The 20,065-nt window shown below is 36.8% G+C and overlaps 1 protein-coding gene across 3 annotated transcripts in view; it reads right to left on the reverse strand.

The window, feature by feature from the left end:
• Positions 1–20,065, reverse strand: part of GPD2 (glycerol-3-phosphate dehydrogenase 2) — a 133,544-nt gene that overhangs the window by 17,208 nt on the left and 96,271 nt on the right. For all 3 annotated transcript variants that reach the window (XM_060152862.1, XM_060152860.1, XM_060152859.1), the window contains exons 7-11: positions 17,297–17,461; positions 16,324–16,468; positions 9,674–9,867; positions 444–578; positions 6–181 (exon numbers count right to left, since the gene is read on the reverse strand). In XM_060152862.1, coding sequence (XP_060008845.1) covers positions 6–181; positions 444–578; positions 9,674–9,867; positions 16,324–16,468; positions 17,297–17,461 — 815 coding nt within the window. The remainder of the gene's footprint in view (positions 1–5; positions 182–443; positions 579–9,673; positions 9,868–16,323; positions 16,469–17,296; positions 17,462–20,065) is intronic.

The following is a 20,065-nucleotide window of genomic DNA, read 5'->3' on the forward strand; positions in this document are numbered from 1 at the left end:
CCCACCTCACTTTCAAGTCCATAATCCTGGACAAGCCTGATGTAGAGTGTAGGGCTCCAATCTTTGCCCCCTTGAAGGAAAAGCCCAACTGTTTTACTTGGTCCTGCTTTCAAATTGTGGGTCTTGACTGCAGCATTTATGGTATCTTCTGCCATAGATCGATAGGTTGTCCACTTTCCACCTACAGATACATTGATAAATAATTCATTAGGTTACCACCCCTTGTTTTTCTTATAATTAACCATTTATCAACTTATCAATAACAAAATTCACCAGTTGTTTATAACAAATGTGGCAAAGCAACGCATAAGATTTTACTCAGAATCATAAAAAAAAAAAAAAAGTCCCTGTTCTTTAGCATTAAAAGGGATTCTGGTGTGAGAATTTAACTCAAGCTGCTTTAGATATAAAGCACACCCAAACAACAAGGTAATATGCCATACCTGCTATAGTGATGAGGCCACTCTCACTGATATCCACGACGTGATTTCGGGAGATGGACTGTGTATCTGCAGACTTGGGATCTGTAACAAGTGGGCGAATACCACTCCATGCTGCCAGGACATCCCCTCTTCTTACTGGGAAGGATCAATGCCAAGGGTTAAGAGGATTACTCAAAGACGTCTCAACAAAACTAAAATGATTAGAAAGCAGAAAAGAGTTCAGTAAAAGGAACACATGAATATGTACTTTTAAAGGGAGGGAATATCGTTAAATATAAGAACTAAATGAGTGGGTAAGTTACAAGAAAAACTCAAAGAATTGTTTTGTTACAAAGATAACCTGGACGAAAAAAGTAAAGAACTGGAAAATCACTGACATGGGTCCCAAAGAGGAAACAAAAGAAAGAAATGTTAGCAACCCTCAGCTGGGACAATCTGCAGTAGTTACAAAGAACAACAACAAAGCAGAAACAAAATAAAAACAAACCAAAAGAGGGCCTCCCTGGTGGCGCAGTGGTTGAGAGTCCGCCTGCCGATGCAGGGGACACGGGTTCGTGCCCCGGTCCAGGAAGATCCCACATGCCGCGGAGCGGCTTGGCCCGTGAGCCATGGCCGCTGAGCCTGCGCATCCGGAGCCTGTGCTCCGCAACGGGAGAGGCCACAACAGTGAGAGGCCCACGTACCGCAAAAAAAAAAACCCCAAAGACATGACTTGTTACATTTCCCCCCTAGAGTATATCTTACTATCTCTTCTCAGGGAAAACAAAGATACTTATTAGCAGCAGAGGGCAGTCAGGATTTCAGATCCCACTCACCCCTTGGTCCTGTGTTCTTGTACAGCGAACCTCCTATACATTTAGACATAGCAGACTCTGAAAAGTACTTAAATATATATCTAGAGAAATCTTGTGTAAAGAGTCACAAAGACTCTTTGATGTGACTCGTATATTGGACTAGTCAAAAAAAAAAAAAAAAGAAAAGAGAAAAAAAAAGCACCTAAAAAGTACAGGGGAAAGATCCTAAAAACAAGTAATACTGCATGACAATCTCTCCATCTTGATCTCAAATGAAAAAAAGATTTCTGGTAAAGATAACTTCAACTAAGGTAATCTGACATATTTTAGCTTAGCTCCTTAAGGACCACACTCTAAACATGACTATAATCCGAAAGAAGAGGTACCCATACACCTCTATGGGAGTGTTTAATCAAACCCATATCCCAACACTGAATCTGAAACAAAGGGAGAGTAAACCTCATAAACTGGTGAGGAAAGCCTAAGGCTTGCAGTCCTGTTAACTCGATGTAGGGATTCCATCCCTAGATCTGCCCCTTTGAAGGGTGCATCCTCTTCAGTATGTTTAATTCTGATGGCCTCCATGGAATGGGGGTTAATTCTTGCTCCACACAATTCCACAAAAGTCTTGTAAAACCTCAACATAAATCATGCAATATTTTAATCTTTACAAAAAGCTTTACTAGGAAATTACCACTATTTTCCATTAGAGTTCAAATTGCCCTCAGAGTCAAAAATAAAACTTAGCCAACCACTTAGAACGTCATTGTGGTCACTGCAAAGTCTGCAGAGTGTGTTCTCTGAAATTCCTTAGGTAGCCACGCTGATCAGGAATTTGGTTTCAGTTCTTACAGCCTTCTGACTGATCTTAAAATTATTGTGTGGAAAACTAGACTTTCTAAATTTAAAGCACATGCAAATAATCTTTGTGGCAAATGCTTTACCTTTTCTGGTATAACAGGCAGAAAAATACATCTATGAAACTGTACTGTCTGAAACGAAAAGACCAAACTAAAACACTTGAGTATTTCATTCATGGAGGAAAATTAACTAAAACATTATGTATACTGATACCATTTTTAATCCTTACTTTTGAAATTGCTACTCAAAACAAGAAAAGAAAACACTAACAGGAAGAGTTCATAACATGTCAGGAACCTTAATTTATTTTGCTTGATATCTTAGCATTCAGCTTTTTAGCCTGAGAATTATATCAGATGAATGTTGGGATTATATTTATTTAAAAAGATTCATTTAAGGATAATCAAATTTTAAATCATATTTCAAGTATGAATCAGGCTTTATAGCCTGCAGCATTTTTATGTTATTAGACTAAACTGTGGTTGGATCAGGTGATCTATCATCTATCAGTCTTCTCCCAACCTTGAGATTTAATGATTTTTATGGATTATTCAAAATGCCATTTGCTGCTGAAGAATAAAAGCACTTTTTATCTCTCTACCATCCAAATTAAGTAATGACCAGTCAGGGCTATGGGTATAACCTAGACCCACAAGGCACAGCATAGCTAAACACATGAAACATGAATTCTAACCTCTTGTAGAAAAGACAGCAACAAACTAAACAGGTTTCTCTCTTTATTACTTATTCACACACAGTGGAAACCTTGTGTGCTGTTAAACTCTTATTCAAATTCTCTTTAGAAAGAGATTCAAAAGCAGTGGACAGATAGCATAGAGAACCTTCCAAAATTGCCAGGAACTGCTGCAGCCATATTGTAACCATGGGGGAAACAACCATAGCATGAAGCCTACCTGGGCGGGGGGGGGTGGAGTGAAGAGAAATAAGGGCCCCTCGCTAAAGACATTGCTCAATCACTAAATTAATCACCTCTTGAGGCTTCTTATATCTGGAGATCTTCTTTTACATGATAATACATTATTTATTTTATAATAACAAAAAATACAAATTCAATGACTCTAATAAATTGAGTGCTTCTCTAAATGTCTATGTAAATACCTCTAGCTTCTGTAAAGCAGCACTGTTCCATAGACTTTTCAGCAGTGATGGTAATGTTCTGTATCTAACCTGTCTGATTCACTAGCCACTAGCTGCATGAGGCTATTAAGCACTTGAAATGTGGTCCATGCAACTGAGAAACTGAATTTCAAATTTTATTTCATTTTAACTAAATTTAAATAGCCACATGATATGCACATGTGCAGGCTATAATATTGCATAAGGCAGTTCTAGAGTAAAACCACCAAGTGGTAGATCTCAGACTTGTCCTGGTTGATCATCAAGCTGAGTATTTCCCCCATGGCACCTTGCCCATGTCTTCAATGGAGCATCCTGTCAGTGAAATTTGACTGTAAGAATATAATCTGCTGTAATAGTATGAGACACCCCATCTCAAAATACTTTATTGTCGTAACATGTTCCATATTTACCATTTCAAAGTATCCTCCTCTCCTACTAATCTCATCAATTCAAAGAAATGAAAATATTTGTACTAAATTAGGTACTCCTACCCTCAAGTTCTTACCCAGAAATCGGTTCTATCATTTAGGTTGTAGCCAAGAGTAGACAGTGAACATCACCTACTTTAACTCTCCATGGTATAACACGTGAAGAAAATAACTCAACTCAAGGATTTTATGCTTCAGAGCTCAAAGATTCATCTTGATTTTCCTGGTCCTCGTACTGTCAGGATAGCTAAACAAGATGGCATTACTGTTGCATCTTCCTCACCGTGTTGAAAGTCTTCGGCAATATCAATTCTAGTATTTCTCAGTACCTCAAATACTGTATCAAGTAGGAGTCATGTATTGTGATCAATAAATATGAAATGGCATATTAAAACATTCTCTGAACTTTTTATATCAAACAAGAGCTGACATTACAAAATCAAAAGCAATAATATTTTGGCCTCTGAGTCAACATGCTAGACTTAAGGTTTCTAATGACTATATATTTAAACAATTGGATATCCTCTTTTAAAACAACTGAACACTTTAATAAAACAAGATGACAGGAAACAACACTACTATTAAAATTGAGAAAAATTCTCATTAAACACCACTTATGAGAGTGGCTCACCCAGTTGATTTCTTTTTTGTTTAACATCTGTATTGGAGTATAATTGCTTTACAATGTTGTGTTAGTTTCTGCTGTATAACAAAGTGAATCAGCTATATGTATACATATATGTCCATATCCCCTCCCTCTTGCGTCTCCCTCCCACCCTCCCTATCCCACCCCTCTAGGGGGTCACAAAGCACTGAGCTGATCTCCCTGTGCTATGCAGCACCATCTATTTTACATTTGGTAGTGTATATAAATCCATGCCACTCTGATTTTTAAGTGCCAACTGCCCAGATGTTAAAAATCCCATGAGTACTACAGAATGTATAAAAGTACTGGTCGATATTTTCAGAAGGATAGTAAGGAAATAAAATAGTCCTTCTACCATCATGTTTAAGAATTATTTTTATTACTACCCTGATAAATAATTCACTCAGGTTTTAGTGTATAAAATATATAAAGAATAAAATATAAATAGTAAAGTTGAATAGACATTTTTCACAGCTGGCTGAAAAGACTAAGTGCTGTGTAATTGTTTCCAATGATAATTAATATTTTTATTCTTAAAAACTTGGCAAGACAAGTGTTGGTTTTAAGTTAATAGAAAATGGAGCCCACAGGAAGTAACAATTAAGAGCTAAATGTGCACTTTTGCTTCCCATCAGTTATTTAGCCATACATTTTGGGGTGCTCTTTCTCCTGTTTGCCACTTTCAAAAAATCAATGAAAAGCATGTGAAAATATCTACGTGAACACAGGGGAAACAGTGTCAGAAATCAATACCTTCTCTACCAGCATGTTTAACCTGCAGAAATGAAGTGTTAATCACAGAAATAAGATACCATATTACATTTATAAACTAATGAAACTAGAAAAAGCAAAGCGCGTGACACTATAATTAAACAGCTGGAAGACATCCAAGCCTGTGTAAGTTGATAACCCTGGTACAATCTCTGGCAGTGAAAAGGCAGGTCTGCAGTGAGTTGATATGGCCAGCTCCGTTGTTAATTGAATAACAGGCAATCTATAAACACTACTAATTGCATATGTGAAAACCTGTGTACAACTAGAGAAGCTGCTTAGAGAAGCACTCCAGAAAAACTACATGGATAAAGCACTCTGCAAATCTTCTGTCTTCCTCAATCCCTTTAAGTCACAGCTTAGTTTCGCCACTGCGTCCTTCTGATTAACCTCTACACAGCGGACTTAATGATACATTTTTCAAAAGATCATTTTTCTTCCTAACCCAATACACACTGCACAACTATCAATTACCCGTTTCAGAAGAGAACAAACAAGTAATCTAGAAAATTCAGCCTGTGAATGGAAAGCTTTCTAAATCGTAAAAGAAGACATGGTCTTATTCCCAACAGGCAAAATGCTTTTCAGAATTGTTCCGATGCATTTTGCAGGAGTGTGGCAGCCGCTGCGAACAGCATGGAGTGTTAAGATTTGACACTTTTTTTCTTCTCAAGAATATAGCCATTTGGGGAGGCTCAGAAACTGTTGTCAGAATTTTACTTATTCATCCACTTAATAAATCCTTTTAAAATGATTGTTTCAACCCTGGTGAATACAAACCATTTCAAAAGTATTTCCTCTAGGATCTACACAAATTTTTTATTTTTAAAATCTGTAGCGAAGACTGCTTGGCCCAAGGGATTGGTTATGAGAAATGAAACCTCCTCTACTTTAACATTCAAATCCAAATAAGGCCAGTCGAGAGCAAAGGTCACTATCATTTTGAAGGTGTCTGGCAGCTTCCATGAAATGAACTGAGAGGCTTAATCCACTCCCTAGTGGATATAATAGCACATCACGCGACAAACCCGGGACTACCAATTGGAATACTGCATAATAGTTAGAAGCACAAGTATTAGAGCTAGACTGACTTGCATTCAATATCATGGCTCCAACATGAATGAGCTATGGGAAGGAAACAAAGTCACTGGGCCTCAGTTTCTTCATCTACAAAATGGGAATTACAAAATAAAACTAACAAGGTTGTTACGAGGAATCAGAGATAATATAAGCAATAGGCTTAGCAGAGTGTGTAGCATAAAAAGTGCTCAATAACAGTAGAGTTTTAAAAAATAAAACATGCATAACCCACTGCAGACAAATGGAAAGATTAAAATATGTGCAGCAACAGCATGTAGTCAAAAAAACTGAATGGTGCCTGAGGCCGAGTTTCTCTTTCACATTTCATCAGTATAGGAGAGAGTATTGGGTTTCACCTAAATTCCTTGGAAAAAATACAAATTTGAATGTCTTTACTTTAGATATAGACATACTCTAGCTAACTAGCACTCTACCAAGACTGAGGGTAATTCCTCATATACTCTGAGGCCTTCAGTCCCGTAGAAATAAGAATGAAAAGAAACCATAAAGAATCATTGCTGATTCAAAGGATAAGTTGATAAGTAAGAAAGGTGTGATAGAGGGTGAGCACAGGGAAATAAATAAAGTACATGAAAGAGCTGTCACTTCTGCTTTTACCCTGGATATTTGCTACGTGGAGAATTTGTAATCTTAAGAGTCCCGAGAGCACCAGAGGAAAAGCCTGATTTACAGTGTTCACATATTAATTTCAACCCACTTTTACCAAAAATCAAAACTGACAAAAACTCTTTGTTAGTGTCACCAATTAACCTGACTACCAAAAGGTATGTTAACCGAAAAGACCTCTATAGACCAAGTAGGTCCCAGCAGGTATTAACAAGTCTCCTACCTATTAATAAGCAGAATAAAAGTGATGGGTACAGGCTCAGTATCTGTTCCAGTCCAAGGCTCATTTCACTGATGGAAATCCCCACCCACGATATGGACACAGCAGCCTTTTGGAACCTACACCTCTTCCCAGCACATCCCGTATAAGCAGTTAGATTTCTCGTTAGTGCATTTGAACTTTAAGAATTTGGAAACTGTCAACTATAGCTCTCTGCTCTTGAATTAATTTTATCTCTTGCTCTAACAATCTAAACTTCTTGTTCTTATGGCCCTATATAAACCCACTTTTAACAAATACCATACCCAGGTAAATGTGAAATGAAGCAGGATTCATTAACAATAATCAACACATTAAAATACAATCATACCCAGATGAAGCTCCTCCTACTTTGCAAAAGGTGGGAAAAAAAGCTGAAATTGAAATGCATTTTGAGTACTTAAGTATGGATATTAAACAGGGCATGACTATTTCTTAAACAACTATGTTTGAGTAGTGTGTGTGTGTGTGTGTGTGTGTGTGTGTGTGTGTGTCTGTGTGTGCGAAAGAGTATAAATTTAGCCACACAGATTTCAGTTACGTGCATTTAATACATTTATACTATTATAACTATCCAAAGAGAATCTACTCAAAATGAAATTACATCCATCATTTGAAATTAGAAGAAACTAAAACTATACAGTATGGATCAATCAATTAAACTGGGAGAATCCCCTAAACCATTTTTTAAAGCAGTTTGTTTGTAAATGTGTCATCACATAATGAAAAAAATTCTTTAGGGAAAAAGGACTCATAGATGCTACGGAGTCACCTTAAGACAAAAATTGTGTCTTTGCAGGTCCTCCATTGAAGCCAACATTATAGGAGATTCCTGATATAAACAGATGAAGACTATTTTCAAAAAATCTTAAACTTTCTACCTTAATATAGAAAGATTTTCAAATTGCTACCAGCATCAAAAACCCTGAAAGCACCTATTACTAATTCATTTTGATTTAAAACAGTCATGAGTGGCATACCAGATACATAACAAGCTTTGTAACTGAATAAAGAATCCTTACCTGTAAGGAGCTCCAAGTAAGAATATATCTTAGACTATTACCTATTGTATAATGTTGTGATATACTAGACCAGCATTCTAGGGGACTATGAAAGATATCTGGCTTCTGAAGTATAAATAGTATTTTGCCAAAATGAGAAGTTGGGGGAAAAGACATCCCAGAGCAAGACTTCAACCTAAGTAAACAAGGCATGAAGGTTTAAAAGTGCATGACCTGATTTGGAAATAGTAAGAAATGTAATATGATTAAACTATTGAATGCACATAAGTGGAGTAGTTGAATATAAACCTGCAAAGACAAGTCGTGGAAAGCCTTAGATTGCATATGAGTTAGTTTAAAATTTTTCCTGAAGTTAATGATGAGATATCAAAGGGATATTTTTGTGCAAGGAAGTGATGATCAGAACTGTGTTTTAGAGAGTTCTGGTGGAAGGACCAGACTAGGTGGGGACAGAGACCTAATATATGGAAGCAAGTTAGGGGGCCAATGCAACTCTAAGTGAAAAATGACACAGGTGTGACCCAGAGTAATGAAAGTGAGAGGGGATTTACAGGATACTTCAGAGTGAGCATTGATGGGAGTTGGACTGGATATGGAAAGAGAAGGATCAGCAAAGATAAGCATGCCATTTCTAGGCTGGGTGACTAGTTGGCTGGTGAGGCTATTAACTGAGATAGGAAATAATGTTGGGAAACTTCTGAAACCAGCACGGATAAAAAAAAAAAATACATTATACCATCTATGTCCACTGGAGAAAATGCTATGGCATCCAAGTTAAAAGAAGGTACTATGGGGCTTCCCTGGTGGCGCAGTGGTTGAGAGTCCGCCTGCCGATGCAGGGGACACGGGTTCGTGCCCTGGTCCCGGAAGATCCCACGTGCCACGGAGCGGCTGGGCCCGTGAGCCACGGCTGCTGAGCCTGCGCATCCGGAACCTGTGCTCCGCAACGGGAGAGGCCACAGCAGTGAAAGGCCCATGTACCGCAAAAAAAAAAAAAAAAAAAAAAAGAAGAAGAAGAAGGTACTATGATATCCAAGTTAAAAGAAACCATGCTCAGGTTAGCACTGGAAAGAAGTAAACTTTGGCTTTTTCAATTAAAACAAGTATACTTATTCTTCTTAGCTAAATCCACTGTTAATACTCCAGTTTCCACATAATAACAGCTCACTAAATTTCTTAGAATACATAAACCTCTATCCTCTCATTTCTCTGATTAATTATTTCCTATGGATATCCTAGATCTGTAAATCAGATCTTCCCAAGCTCTAGAAATTAAATAGCGATGCAAACATTTCATACTCTTCTGGAAGAGCAAGGGTGTTTAGAGCTCCTGTAATAGCACTCCAATCTTGCCATTAGAAAGGACCAGAAAAGGATGGTATGTGTTTCATGTGGATGTGGAAAGTAGAGGGAAAAAAGGCAACTTCTTCCTATTGTGTTATAATTTGGCCCTCATAAATCTTCTAGAAGAAGTGGTCAGCACATAAGAGTTAGAGGCGGCCAGGTGTGAAGATGAGTCAGACTGGACACATGGCAATTACCCAGTGAGAGCTGGAATAGTTTGGGAGATATAAAAGTGGGAGGGTAAACTTCGTAAGTTACCTTCAACGTCGCAACTCAAGTAGTTACGCACTTCATTCAAAATGAAGTTGATGTCTTCTTCGGAAGGAATAGGATGGTGTGTGACGTCAGTTGGAGTGTCGGTAGTGCCAGCGATAGTCATCTTTTGCCAGGGTAAGAAGAAAATAACTCGCCCATCACTGGTCGCTGGGTCAAGGAGTCCCATGCTCTCTGGGCTGGGATAAAAAGAAGGGTCATATATTTCTGAAATGAGCTGAAGTTTGCTCTTAATCTGCATTCTAAAAACTATTTTATTCCCTAATTCTCATGTAAACAAACAAGAAACACATGAACTGTTACTTTTATTGCCACTACCCTAATCTAGAAATTCCTAAAGGAAAAAATAATTCTGGTAACACAAAAGGAATGGGGCAAGTGTGACAATAATAATAATATTCCACAGCAGAACTCAGGCCCCCCAACTCAGTAATGCAAGGTAAATTAAGTAAGTGGACTTCCATTTCCAGTTGTTTGGGTTTTTATATCCCTTGGACCATTCACATCAGATAATGTCAGCAGGATAAATGTCTATAATTTCTTTCATGATGGTCAATGAAGGATAGCTCTTCAACCTTTTTTCAAGTCTATGAAAAGTATTTTCCTGGGACATTTGACATCTGGCATGTCTTTCAGTTTAAGGTCTCAGAAGTACATGAGAAAAGTGAAGGGTCTAACTTTCTAGAAACTAAAATGTAATCAAAAAGTTCTTTACTCCGCTGTGCCTGAGTAAGTTTGTACCACTTCACCAAATATGAGATTTCTTACTTTATTTCAGTTTTACAGAAATCTCAAGAAGCGCATCCATGAGAAAAGGGCTCAGTTTTCTACTACTACCTAAATAATAGTGTACTGGGATATAAGGTCAAAAAGTAGAGTAATATCTTAGCAATGAAAATCTTTAAGTAGGCAGAAGATGCTGGTGTGCAATGCTGCTAAATCAAGGTTCAAGGACGCCTCTTCTGACAGACTATGTAAAACCTTCAAAAATATTAATCAAGAATTTTTCTAATACCTACTTAGTATTGTAAGACCAAATTGTGAAACACACTTGAAAGAACAGGCAAGTGTAAATAAACGTTAACAAAATCTGTTCAGCTATATTATTAAATCATTAGAAACTCTTGTTTTAATGTATCCACGAACCATTCTAAAATTGTGGAGGTCCTGCTAAAGCAGTAGAAGGAAACTGCAAGTGTCCCTTTCAGACAGCTGAACACTACTGATCTTCAGACAGCTGTTTCAATTTGACGGACCTCTCATAAGGAGCCAATGTTAAAGGTATTTTCTGTGAATATATTTTTAGCTTCTATTAATAACATTTCTTGAATAGGAAATATAATTCTATTTGGGTTCAAGAAATCCCTCTTAAACTCACATATTTTAAGGGACATACGGTCAACTATTTATGCTTATCATTCCCTTAAAATTAAAAAAAAAATGAAACTCATTCAGATGTGTAAGGATGAGAGTCTAAATACTGTTTAAAAGCAAAATAAAACTGGCTTTTTCATGAAAAAGAAACCTACAGTCAGCTTAGCTCATGTATCTTCTTCATTTAAACCATAAAGAGTACTAATATTTCTTTGCAAAGACTCATCAGCCCCATGAAATGCCTGCCATGTCCACACAGCCTTGCAGAAAGAAATTACTATCTGCAGCCTACATGAGACACAGGAGAGAGTAGGCCTCAGTTATTCTATTTAGCACATGTAAAAAGCACCACAGAAGTGTGTCAATCATTTAAACCTTCAGCTAAGATCTCATCTTCACTCAGGGTTACTTACAGGAAATAATTTTACCTTTTAAAAATACATTGAAAACTACAAATATCGAGTATTTTCAGTCTCTGTATGCCTATATTTTTTTTCTTTGTATTTGCCATAAAACTCTCTAAAGATCTTAAAAGAAGCTAGTTAAAATATGTTTTGTAAGCACCGAATTTGATCCTGGGTTGATATGCCCTTAGATTAAATAAGTCACTTTGTGATTAGAAATTAACTCACGAGTTCAAACTTTTAATTTGGTAAATAGTGCTATATTGAAACAAAAGGATAAATTCCATATTCTAATATTTAAGGAACAAATTCCATGTTGGTATATTTTATATATCATCATTTTATGGACCGGATATCATATTATGTGTCTAACTCAATGAACTTGATCAACATCAGCATAAAATTATAATATTCAGCAACTGAGACATGAAATGCTGTTAGAAAAGCACAACTACTGAATCCTTCAAAATCTTTCAGTGCAATAAAAAGCAGTTTAAAGGGTGAATGTGATGGTTACCAACACACACATAACTGGAACCTGTAGAGAATCAACTGCTTAAGTGAAGACATATGTGTCAAACATAAAATTAACAAGCACAGAGGGAAGCCAAAGCTATTAATGAATGGTATAAAAATTTAAGAATCCACTTGGAAATACCTCTCATCGGTTCTAAATTACCTAATTCATAACTCACCCTTAGGGAAAAGTTTGTTTTCTTACAAATGATTAATTCTGCAAGGTGGCACAAAAGTTTGAAAATGGCTATCAACTATAGTGATGGTATATACAATGCGGTGAGGCATAGGTCTTTTCTCAATATGTATAATTCACTTGACATCAGCAGGAAAAGCTGGCTGCTAATTTACGTGTGTGTCTAGGATTAGATCTAATGAACATTTTTCTCATGCAGACCATTGCCGTCCTGAAGTACCCTTACTTAAACTGAAATCAATTTATTGTTAACTACTTAGCAATCAGTGTTGGAGCTAGCAGTATGCACACACGTTATAGAAAAAAAATTGACCTTTCGTCAGCAATAAAAAGCATCTGTAGGCTAAAAGGAGGAGATGATTATTTTCATGTATTTCAGTCATTTGGTGTATTGTTGCTGCTTTCGTAAGAGCATCTACCCACAACTCTGATGAAAATTCCAGATTTGCTCTTAATGCCTTCTTAATGTTCTTAGTACCTTCAAAAGTAAATGACTTCTGTGTGTTGTTTTATGAAATTAAAACAATCCAGAATGAGAGAAAGAGAGAGAGAGAGAAAGCTGCTACCATGGCACAAGATAATTCCACATGTGGAATGTTAGGGTCATAACAAGCTTAATAAATTCCGTAAAGATACCCTGAAAATAGCCCAGCAGGATACACTGCATACCTGGTCCTCACTCTCCATTTAGCCACCTAAAGTCAATAAATCAGTGGCTCCTGAACTCATTGCATTGCCAAACTGATCAGGTTCTACCTGAAATGCTAGGCCTTAAGTTATTATCAGCTGGTTCATAGGGCAGCACCAGGTCTGACTCATCTCTGAGGACCTAGTAGAACCCTTGAGTTATAATTGTTGAATGAGATTGAGAAATCCAGAGAACCATTTCAGGCTGAGATCTCCTGACCCCAACCCACCCAAGAGAATGACTTGATATGGAAAGTAAAACATCCCTCTGGGATGCCAGCGATACAGTTGCTCGAGGTCAGTGCTGAAAGAGGGACCAAACGCTTAACCCAGGCTGTAATCTCAAACCAAGGGACTCATCTGAAACAGAGCGTGAACAGGAACTGGGCTGCCAGACCACTTCTCTAAGGTTTCCCACAGGATGTGTAGTGGTTGTAGTTCAAGGTGCTAAAGATGGAGATATTAATTTCTCCCAAAGTAGAATGAGATCACTTACTGCATCTTAGACTGAAATAGACCCAGTTGTGACTAACACTTGCATGACTTATGGGCAGGGGCCCGAAGCTAATGCCTAATTTTTAGGATTAAGAAAGGTATTCTGTTTTGAAAATACTATTATACATGCAGGTGATATATATTTATATTTCTTAAAAACCACCTATCTGCTCTGTTATTAGCATATTATAAAGCATAGTACAGGACATATGTGTAGCACGACTTCCTTCATGAAAAAAAACTTAAAAGGATATACATTTGTGCAAATATAAACACAAAATTTTATGGAAGGAATCAGAAGGAAATGTGATCAAAAACTGAAGTTGGGGGCATGAAGAGAAGAGGGAGGCTTTCACTTTTCATTTTATGTCTTTCTATTTTTCTATAGTGATTATTTTTGTTTATTTTTGTCTACAGGGGTTATCTTGGCAGTAAAATGAAGAATCACATTTTGTTTTTATATTTTAATCTCTATATATTTAAAATTCCCTTATAAATATTATATTAAAATTTTAATTAAAAAAAGCAACAATCTCAATTTGGGCAAGTTATCACAAAAAAGTTAGTAGGATTCATTCAAAAAATATTTACTGGTCATTATTATGCACCAGATAATATATCAGGAGCTGGGGATATAGAAGTCAAGAAAACAGATAAAAAGTAAATAAAGAATCATTGTCAAAATGTATACATATAGGTACTATCGTGAGATAAGGAACCAGACGCTGAAATGAGCAGCTTCCCAAAGTCACAGAGTTAGCAAGAGGTAAAGTGATGAACAAACCAGGAAGTTCTTTACCAAGGTATCACCTGAAGTTACTCTTCATACTGTCTTTGTCTATGTACTGGAAACAGCAGAATGCCTTCCCATTTTAATGATAGGCAAACTAAGGTTTGCAGAATAAAATGGTTTGTCCCAAACAACGTCATTATCAAGTGGCAGAAATAACACAGGGAATAATACAGAATACTAGTAAGTGTCCTCTGACATCATACGACAATAGTGAAGAAGATACGAAACAGAATGTACAGGAAAATATGTTGAATCTAGTAAGACCTAAACAAATATAAGGATTATGGTGATGTGTGTGTCTATAGTTTAGGTATTACATCTGTACTCTACGAAACGTTAAAAAAAACAACTCCAAAAAACTTACAAACTAGCTGGCCTTGCATATGTTTACCCAACACAAAATAAACGTATATAATTGGGTCTGGAACTATTTTTGAAAGCTTCTCTATATACAAGAAACATTTGCAACATGTACATATATTTACTTCTCTCCTTTTCATTTGAACTAAACTTCTGTTAGCAGTTTTTAAAACTCTATTAAGCACCACTGCATAAGTTTTTATTATTGAGACTGGAAGCACCTTGGTTTCTCCAGTCCTAAGTGAAAATACTAATGACTGTCTACCAATTACATGCAGACATTTAGAAAATGACAAAGAAACCTTGGAAGCTGGTGGATAAGAAATTTCATTAATATTCCTCTTGGTAGAAGTGTAATATCTTTCTCATTAGAAGTGTGTTTGGTACAATTAGGTATATCTTGGACTCTCTTCAAGAAGACTTAGTTACTGGAGAACTGATAATTAATAAGGCCGTATCATCTATTACATAGCAGGATAGCATTCTAGAAGAATGCAGATATTAAATGAAATATCATGGATCTGTACATCTGTTTTATCAAACACGAAAAATGTATATATCTTTTATGGAAAGTTATTAAAATATGGAAGAGATAGCTCTCATCCTAAACACATTACCTAGAAATTACCTTTTTGCCCATAATTAAATCACCTAGAGATAATCACCACTGGTATTTAACATATTTCTTTTAATCTCTTTTCTATGTACTTATATAATGCTTAGATTGTGTTACACATACAATCTTGTATCCTCCATTCTAAACTAACATTGTATCACTAGCGTTTTCTTAGGACACTAATGTTATTTATAATTATAATTTTTAATGAACATATAATACTCCCTTGTGCAGGTACACCATAATTTACTTATCCATTCTCCTAAGGTTAGAAACTGAAGTGGTTCGTAATATTTCTCAACTACAAATAATGTCTTAATGAATACCTTGAGCATAAATCATTATTTCACAGAATTATGTACTAGTTTGCCTATTAGATTTACCACATGTGGAAATAAAAATATTCCATACTCAGCATAGACACGTGAATTTTTCCCCAGATGTCTTGAAATGTACATGAGAGGTAATAATTATCAATTTCTTAGTTAGGATCACATAAATGTTTCTTTTCTAATTTATTAAAAATAAAAAAATATTTAAAAATTCAAACACACACAAAAATCTCATTTTCATGTGCCCATCACCTAACTTTTAACTGATTTTCAATTAATAGCTGTTCTTATTTCACCTCTATCTTTATCTATTTCTCTACCTGTGATTATCTTTGTTAATTTGATAAATCAGAAATAATAACCGATTTTTACTTGCTATAGTATTTTTCAAAACACATTTCAAAAGTTATAAACAAGAATACTTGAGGGGGTCCTCATTTTCAGATTCTTCATAAGCAAATCTGGGTATTTTATAAAATTAACTTTTTAGTGTCTTAATGAAAATGTCCCTTATGGACATTTTTGAAAAATTATTTTTAGGGTTTTAATGAACATTTAAATTCAAAAATAGTACGGCTTAGCCTTTGACGATCAGTACACTGAAAACAGTACAAAAATAGATCCCAAATCACTAACTCATAGAAAGGAGTATTGCCATAAAAGCTAAGAAATACACAAGCCTGGTTTGTATTTTGTGCTTTGGAAGAGTTTTTTGTTGTTTTTTTTTTTACTCATTTCTTCTCATTTTGAACAGTGAGCTAGACCATCTATTAGTAAGAAAGGTGTGCTACAAGAATACATGTAGACCATTTCTTGCATCCCTCGTTCTCTGACGATGATGGCCAAGTGGGAACACAGGTACCTGTAATAACCAGGCATCACGATGTGGACGCCAGCACTGGGCTGGCAGATAGCTGCGGCATCCTTATCATCCATTTTGCGCACAGTGTCTGTGAAAGGTCCCGTGGCATTGATAACACACTTGGCTCTTACATCAAATTCCTCCCCTGTGAAAGAAAGCAGCGTCAATCACACAGCCTGTTTGTTTCTCTGCTCACTGACGCTTTGGATTATTAATTCGTCTCTTAACTTAACCTATGGTGGATTACACTGTATGCCACACTAAGTGACACGGGCAACCAGAGTCATTGAGAAGCCACACAAAAGGTTCGCATGTGAGTAAATTTATTGAAACCAAGTCCAAACCGCAGGAAGAAAAACATGCCACCTTTTCATTTCAGCTCTCATTCTAGTTTGCAAAATGCCCGGCATTAAAGTGCCAAATAGGAAGAAAGTGAGTAAATTAGCCGCTTTCTCCTTAAAACTCAAATGTGTGAGCAGTGTTGCTGTGAGATGATATATTTCACAGTGCTGGTTTTGAAGGAAATGATGTAATTTTGAAACTTCGCCCACACGGCCGTAGAACTGGACGGGCATGAAAATCTCACCAAAGTTAAAGTGATTGACTTTAACGACAGGTAAACGCACTGCTTATGTCACCTAAATGATACTTTGAAACTTGGCACATGAGTGAGTTTTCTTAATAACATGTTTTTGTAAAGAAAACAGAATGCATTCAGAGCTGTGGGAATTTTGTGGGCATTTATTATGATCATGATCATCATTATTGTTTAACACAAAGAAGAAAAATTGCCAGGTCCTACAAGGGAAAATTTTCACGTGAAACCAGTCATTGTTGACAATAAGGAATATAATTAATAGGACTCCGAAATCTCGCTTCAATAAAAGAGAAGTGACAGAAAAATGATCGTTCAGTCTTTATATAGACAAGGCACGATGCTAAGAAATCCCTCCCTGCCTGAGCCTTCGCATACCTGTGAGCACATCCTTGCACCGCGCACCGCTCACGCGCTCTTTCCCTGTCTTGGGGTCTGTCTTCTTGAGCAAGCTCATGACCTCCATGTAATTGGCCGTGGCAGCCCCATACCTGGCAGCAGTGAGAGCAATGGCAAGGTTCATCCGTGCGTCGTTGTGTTGTCCTGCAGCAAGGGAAAGCATCAGAGGAGGGACAGGAGTCACCTCGAGCCACAGACTGGTGGTACAGAAGTGTGTCACAACAGATATGTCACATCTGTCCCTGTCTCCCAGAATATACATGATGGCTGGTCAGCTCTATAGGGCATTATTTGAAAATACATGGGTGTTCTCGGTCAGGCATTTACCTGCCATTTCTGCAAGTGCAGTCTGTGTACCACAAAAGGACGAAAAATCTCCCTTTCCTACAGAGCTCACATCAATTATTTGAAAGTTAAGAAATAAGTAATTATTCTCTCAGTTTGGGAACATATGTATATGTCAGACTTTTCCTAATACAGACAACCTGTATGCAAGAAAGTGAAGCAATTCAAAACTTCAGAATATTTGACACCCCAAGTGGTGCTGATGAACAATTTTTATGAATATGTGCTCTATCTAATATTCAAAATCAAGAGCTTAATCTTTCATAGAGAATCTCTCGGTATTCTATAAAAGGATTTTTCTTGGTTTGAATTTTGATCAGAGCCCCTTAAAATGTAACACTTTTTTTAATTGTACATAAAGGTAAGAAATTAAGCAGGGCAAAATTTAATTACAGAACAATTCCTACCTGTATTGTTAAAGATTTATTGCTGAAAAATCCTAGTTAAAGAAAACCAAGGGGGAGGTGAAGGGGGGAAAGATGATTAATCACTTTAAAATACTGGCATCACTAGAGACTTTTTCTATTTATTATTGCCAGTGGAGTTAACGCTGACCAGGAAGAATTACTCTACAGCACAGGGGCCAGGTTCTCTGTGCCCTGAATAATTAATTACCCAGGGCTAGATGTATTGAAGCAGCGTTCAAATTCCCACACATTGGGATCAGTTCTATCAAGATAATACTGATAAAGGGATGAATTTATAATGGATATTATTGTTGATTTATGTTGCCAGCATACCAAACATTTAGTATAAATGTTTTATGTAAAGTTTCTTCCTTGTGATTCAGTCTGCACAGGGCCAGAAGCACTACACAGGTAATCGGTTCTAGCTAAAAGGGCACAGTTACAAAGAGAGAATCAATGACAGGATTCTGCCACCCCTCCCCACAAACATCTTATTCTAGAACCGCTAAACTAACGCAATCAGCCAAGGACTTTTCCCTCAAAATTAAAGCCTCTATCAAGTGGAGAACGTATGTTAAAACTCAACCTGCAAAATAAGGAGTTATTTTATCCAAAAATTAATAGAATGAAAGTAGAAGAAAACAACAGCAGCAGCAGCTGAACTACAAGTGGGAAGAAAGAAGGGTAGCATTTCTATCAATTTTAACTCAGCACAACCCTAAAGATGATAATGGTCAGTAGGTACATTTAAAGTTAAGTTTAAGAAACTCACTTTTATTCACGTAGGGCTCATTTAATATTGGAATATGCTTCACAAACAGTCCAAAGAAACAAAATAAAAACTCCATTATAGATCTTCTCTTTAAACTAAAGAGATTACACATCTAAACGGAAGGAAGTACTCATCCCACCCGATCTTCCTAGTGAATTTATGTACATAATAATGAAACACCCTACGGGTAGTACAAGAAATCCAAGTCATGTTCCTATGGTAGGGGAACTCTCACCCATCCAAGTGTGCCTTGATTTACACACAGGACGGTTCTCTGGAAAGTTATGTGAAAATCAACTATTTTAAATCTTATATGATGTCACTGTTCAAAGGAACCAGGCAGAAAGCCCACTTATTAAATGACAGATCCCTTTGTAAAGTGGTATTATCTATTCACATGATCATCTGGTAATGAAACTCTAACTTTTGAAAATACAAAATCTTTCTTTTAATACCTTTCTAAATTATAAAATCTCATTGGAGCAGTATTGGTCTAGTTCATCAAGCTCTACTGTTTCTGTACTAAGACATACCTCCCTAATTAGCTTCCAAATTCCAATACATCTGAAGGTAAACAACATAAACCTCCGTTAAAAGTGTGAGGTGGAAACAACTTCCTTTGGTCCTTATTTTGCATGCCCATCCTGATACCTAGCAGCATTTGCCTTGACTCGAATCAAAAGTGTTACTTATTTGTGAAGGCCCTCACCTGCCAAAATTCTTCTACTGCCCTTATTCTACTATATGGGGTTGTTAAATTATTTACAACTCCCTGAACGTCCATGTCACTTCACACCTTCTTGCCTTTGTCCACACTAATTCTTTTGGCTGGAAAACCATTCTGGAAGCTCCGGACAACCCCTATTCCTCTCTCATGAGCTGATTCAATATCTCCCATGAAGACTCTCCTTATCTGTGCTGCATCCCTCCAAGGCCAAGTTGTTCATTCCACCTTCTGCATCAACACTGGAACTTGTACATACCATTTTTATAGTCTTTATGATACTAGTCATCCCTGTACCCATCGACTTAAAAAAAATAATAAGCCTTGATTATGAGTCAGGCACTGTAACAAATGCAAGGAACCCAGTGGTGAGAAAGATACAGGGAGATCTCGGTTCTCCTGGAAGTAGTATCCCACTGTAATTACTATATATATGATTTCCATGTCTCCTCAGCCTGTTCATGGGAAGGCAGGGTCTTACTTGTTCATCTTTTCCTTTC

The sequence above is a fragment of the Lagenorhynchus albirostris genome, chromosome 6, assembly GCF_949774975.1.
Source record: "Lagenorhynchus albirostris chromosome 6, mLagAlb1.1, whole genome shotgun sequence".
Lineage (NCBI taxonomy): Eukaryota > Metazoa > Chordata > Mammalia > Artiodactyla > Delphinidae > Lagenorhynchus > Lagenorhynchus albirostris.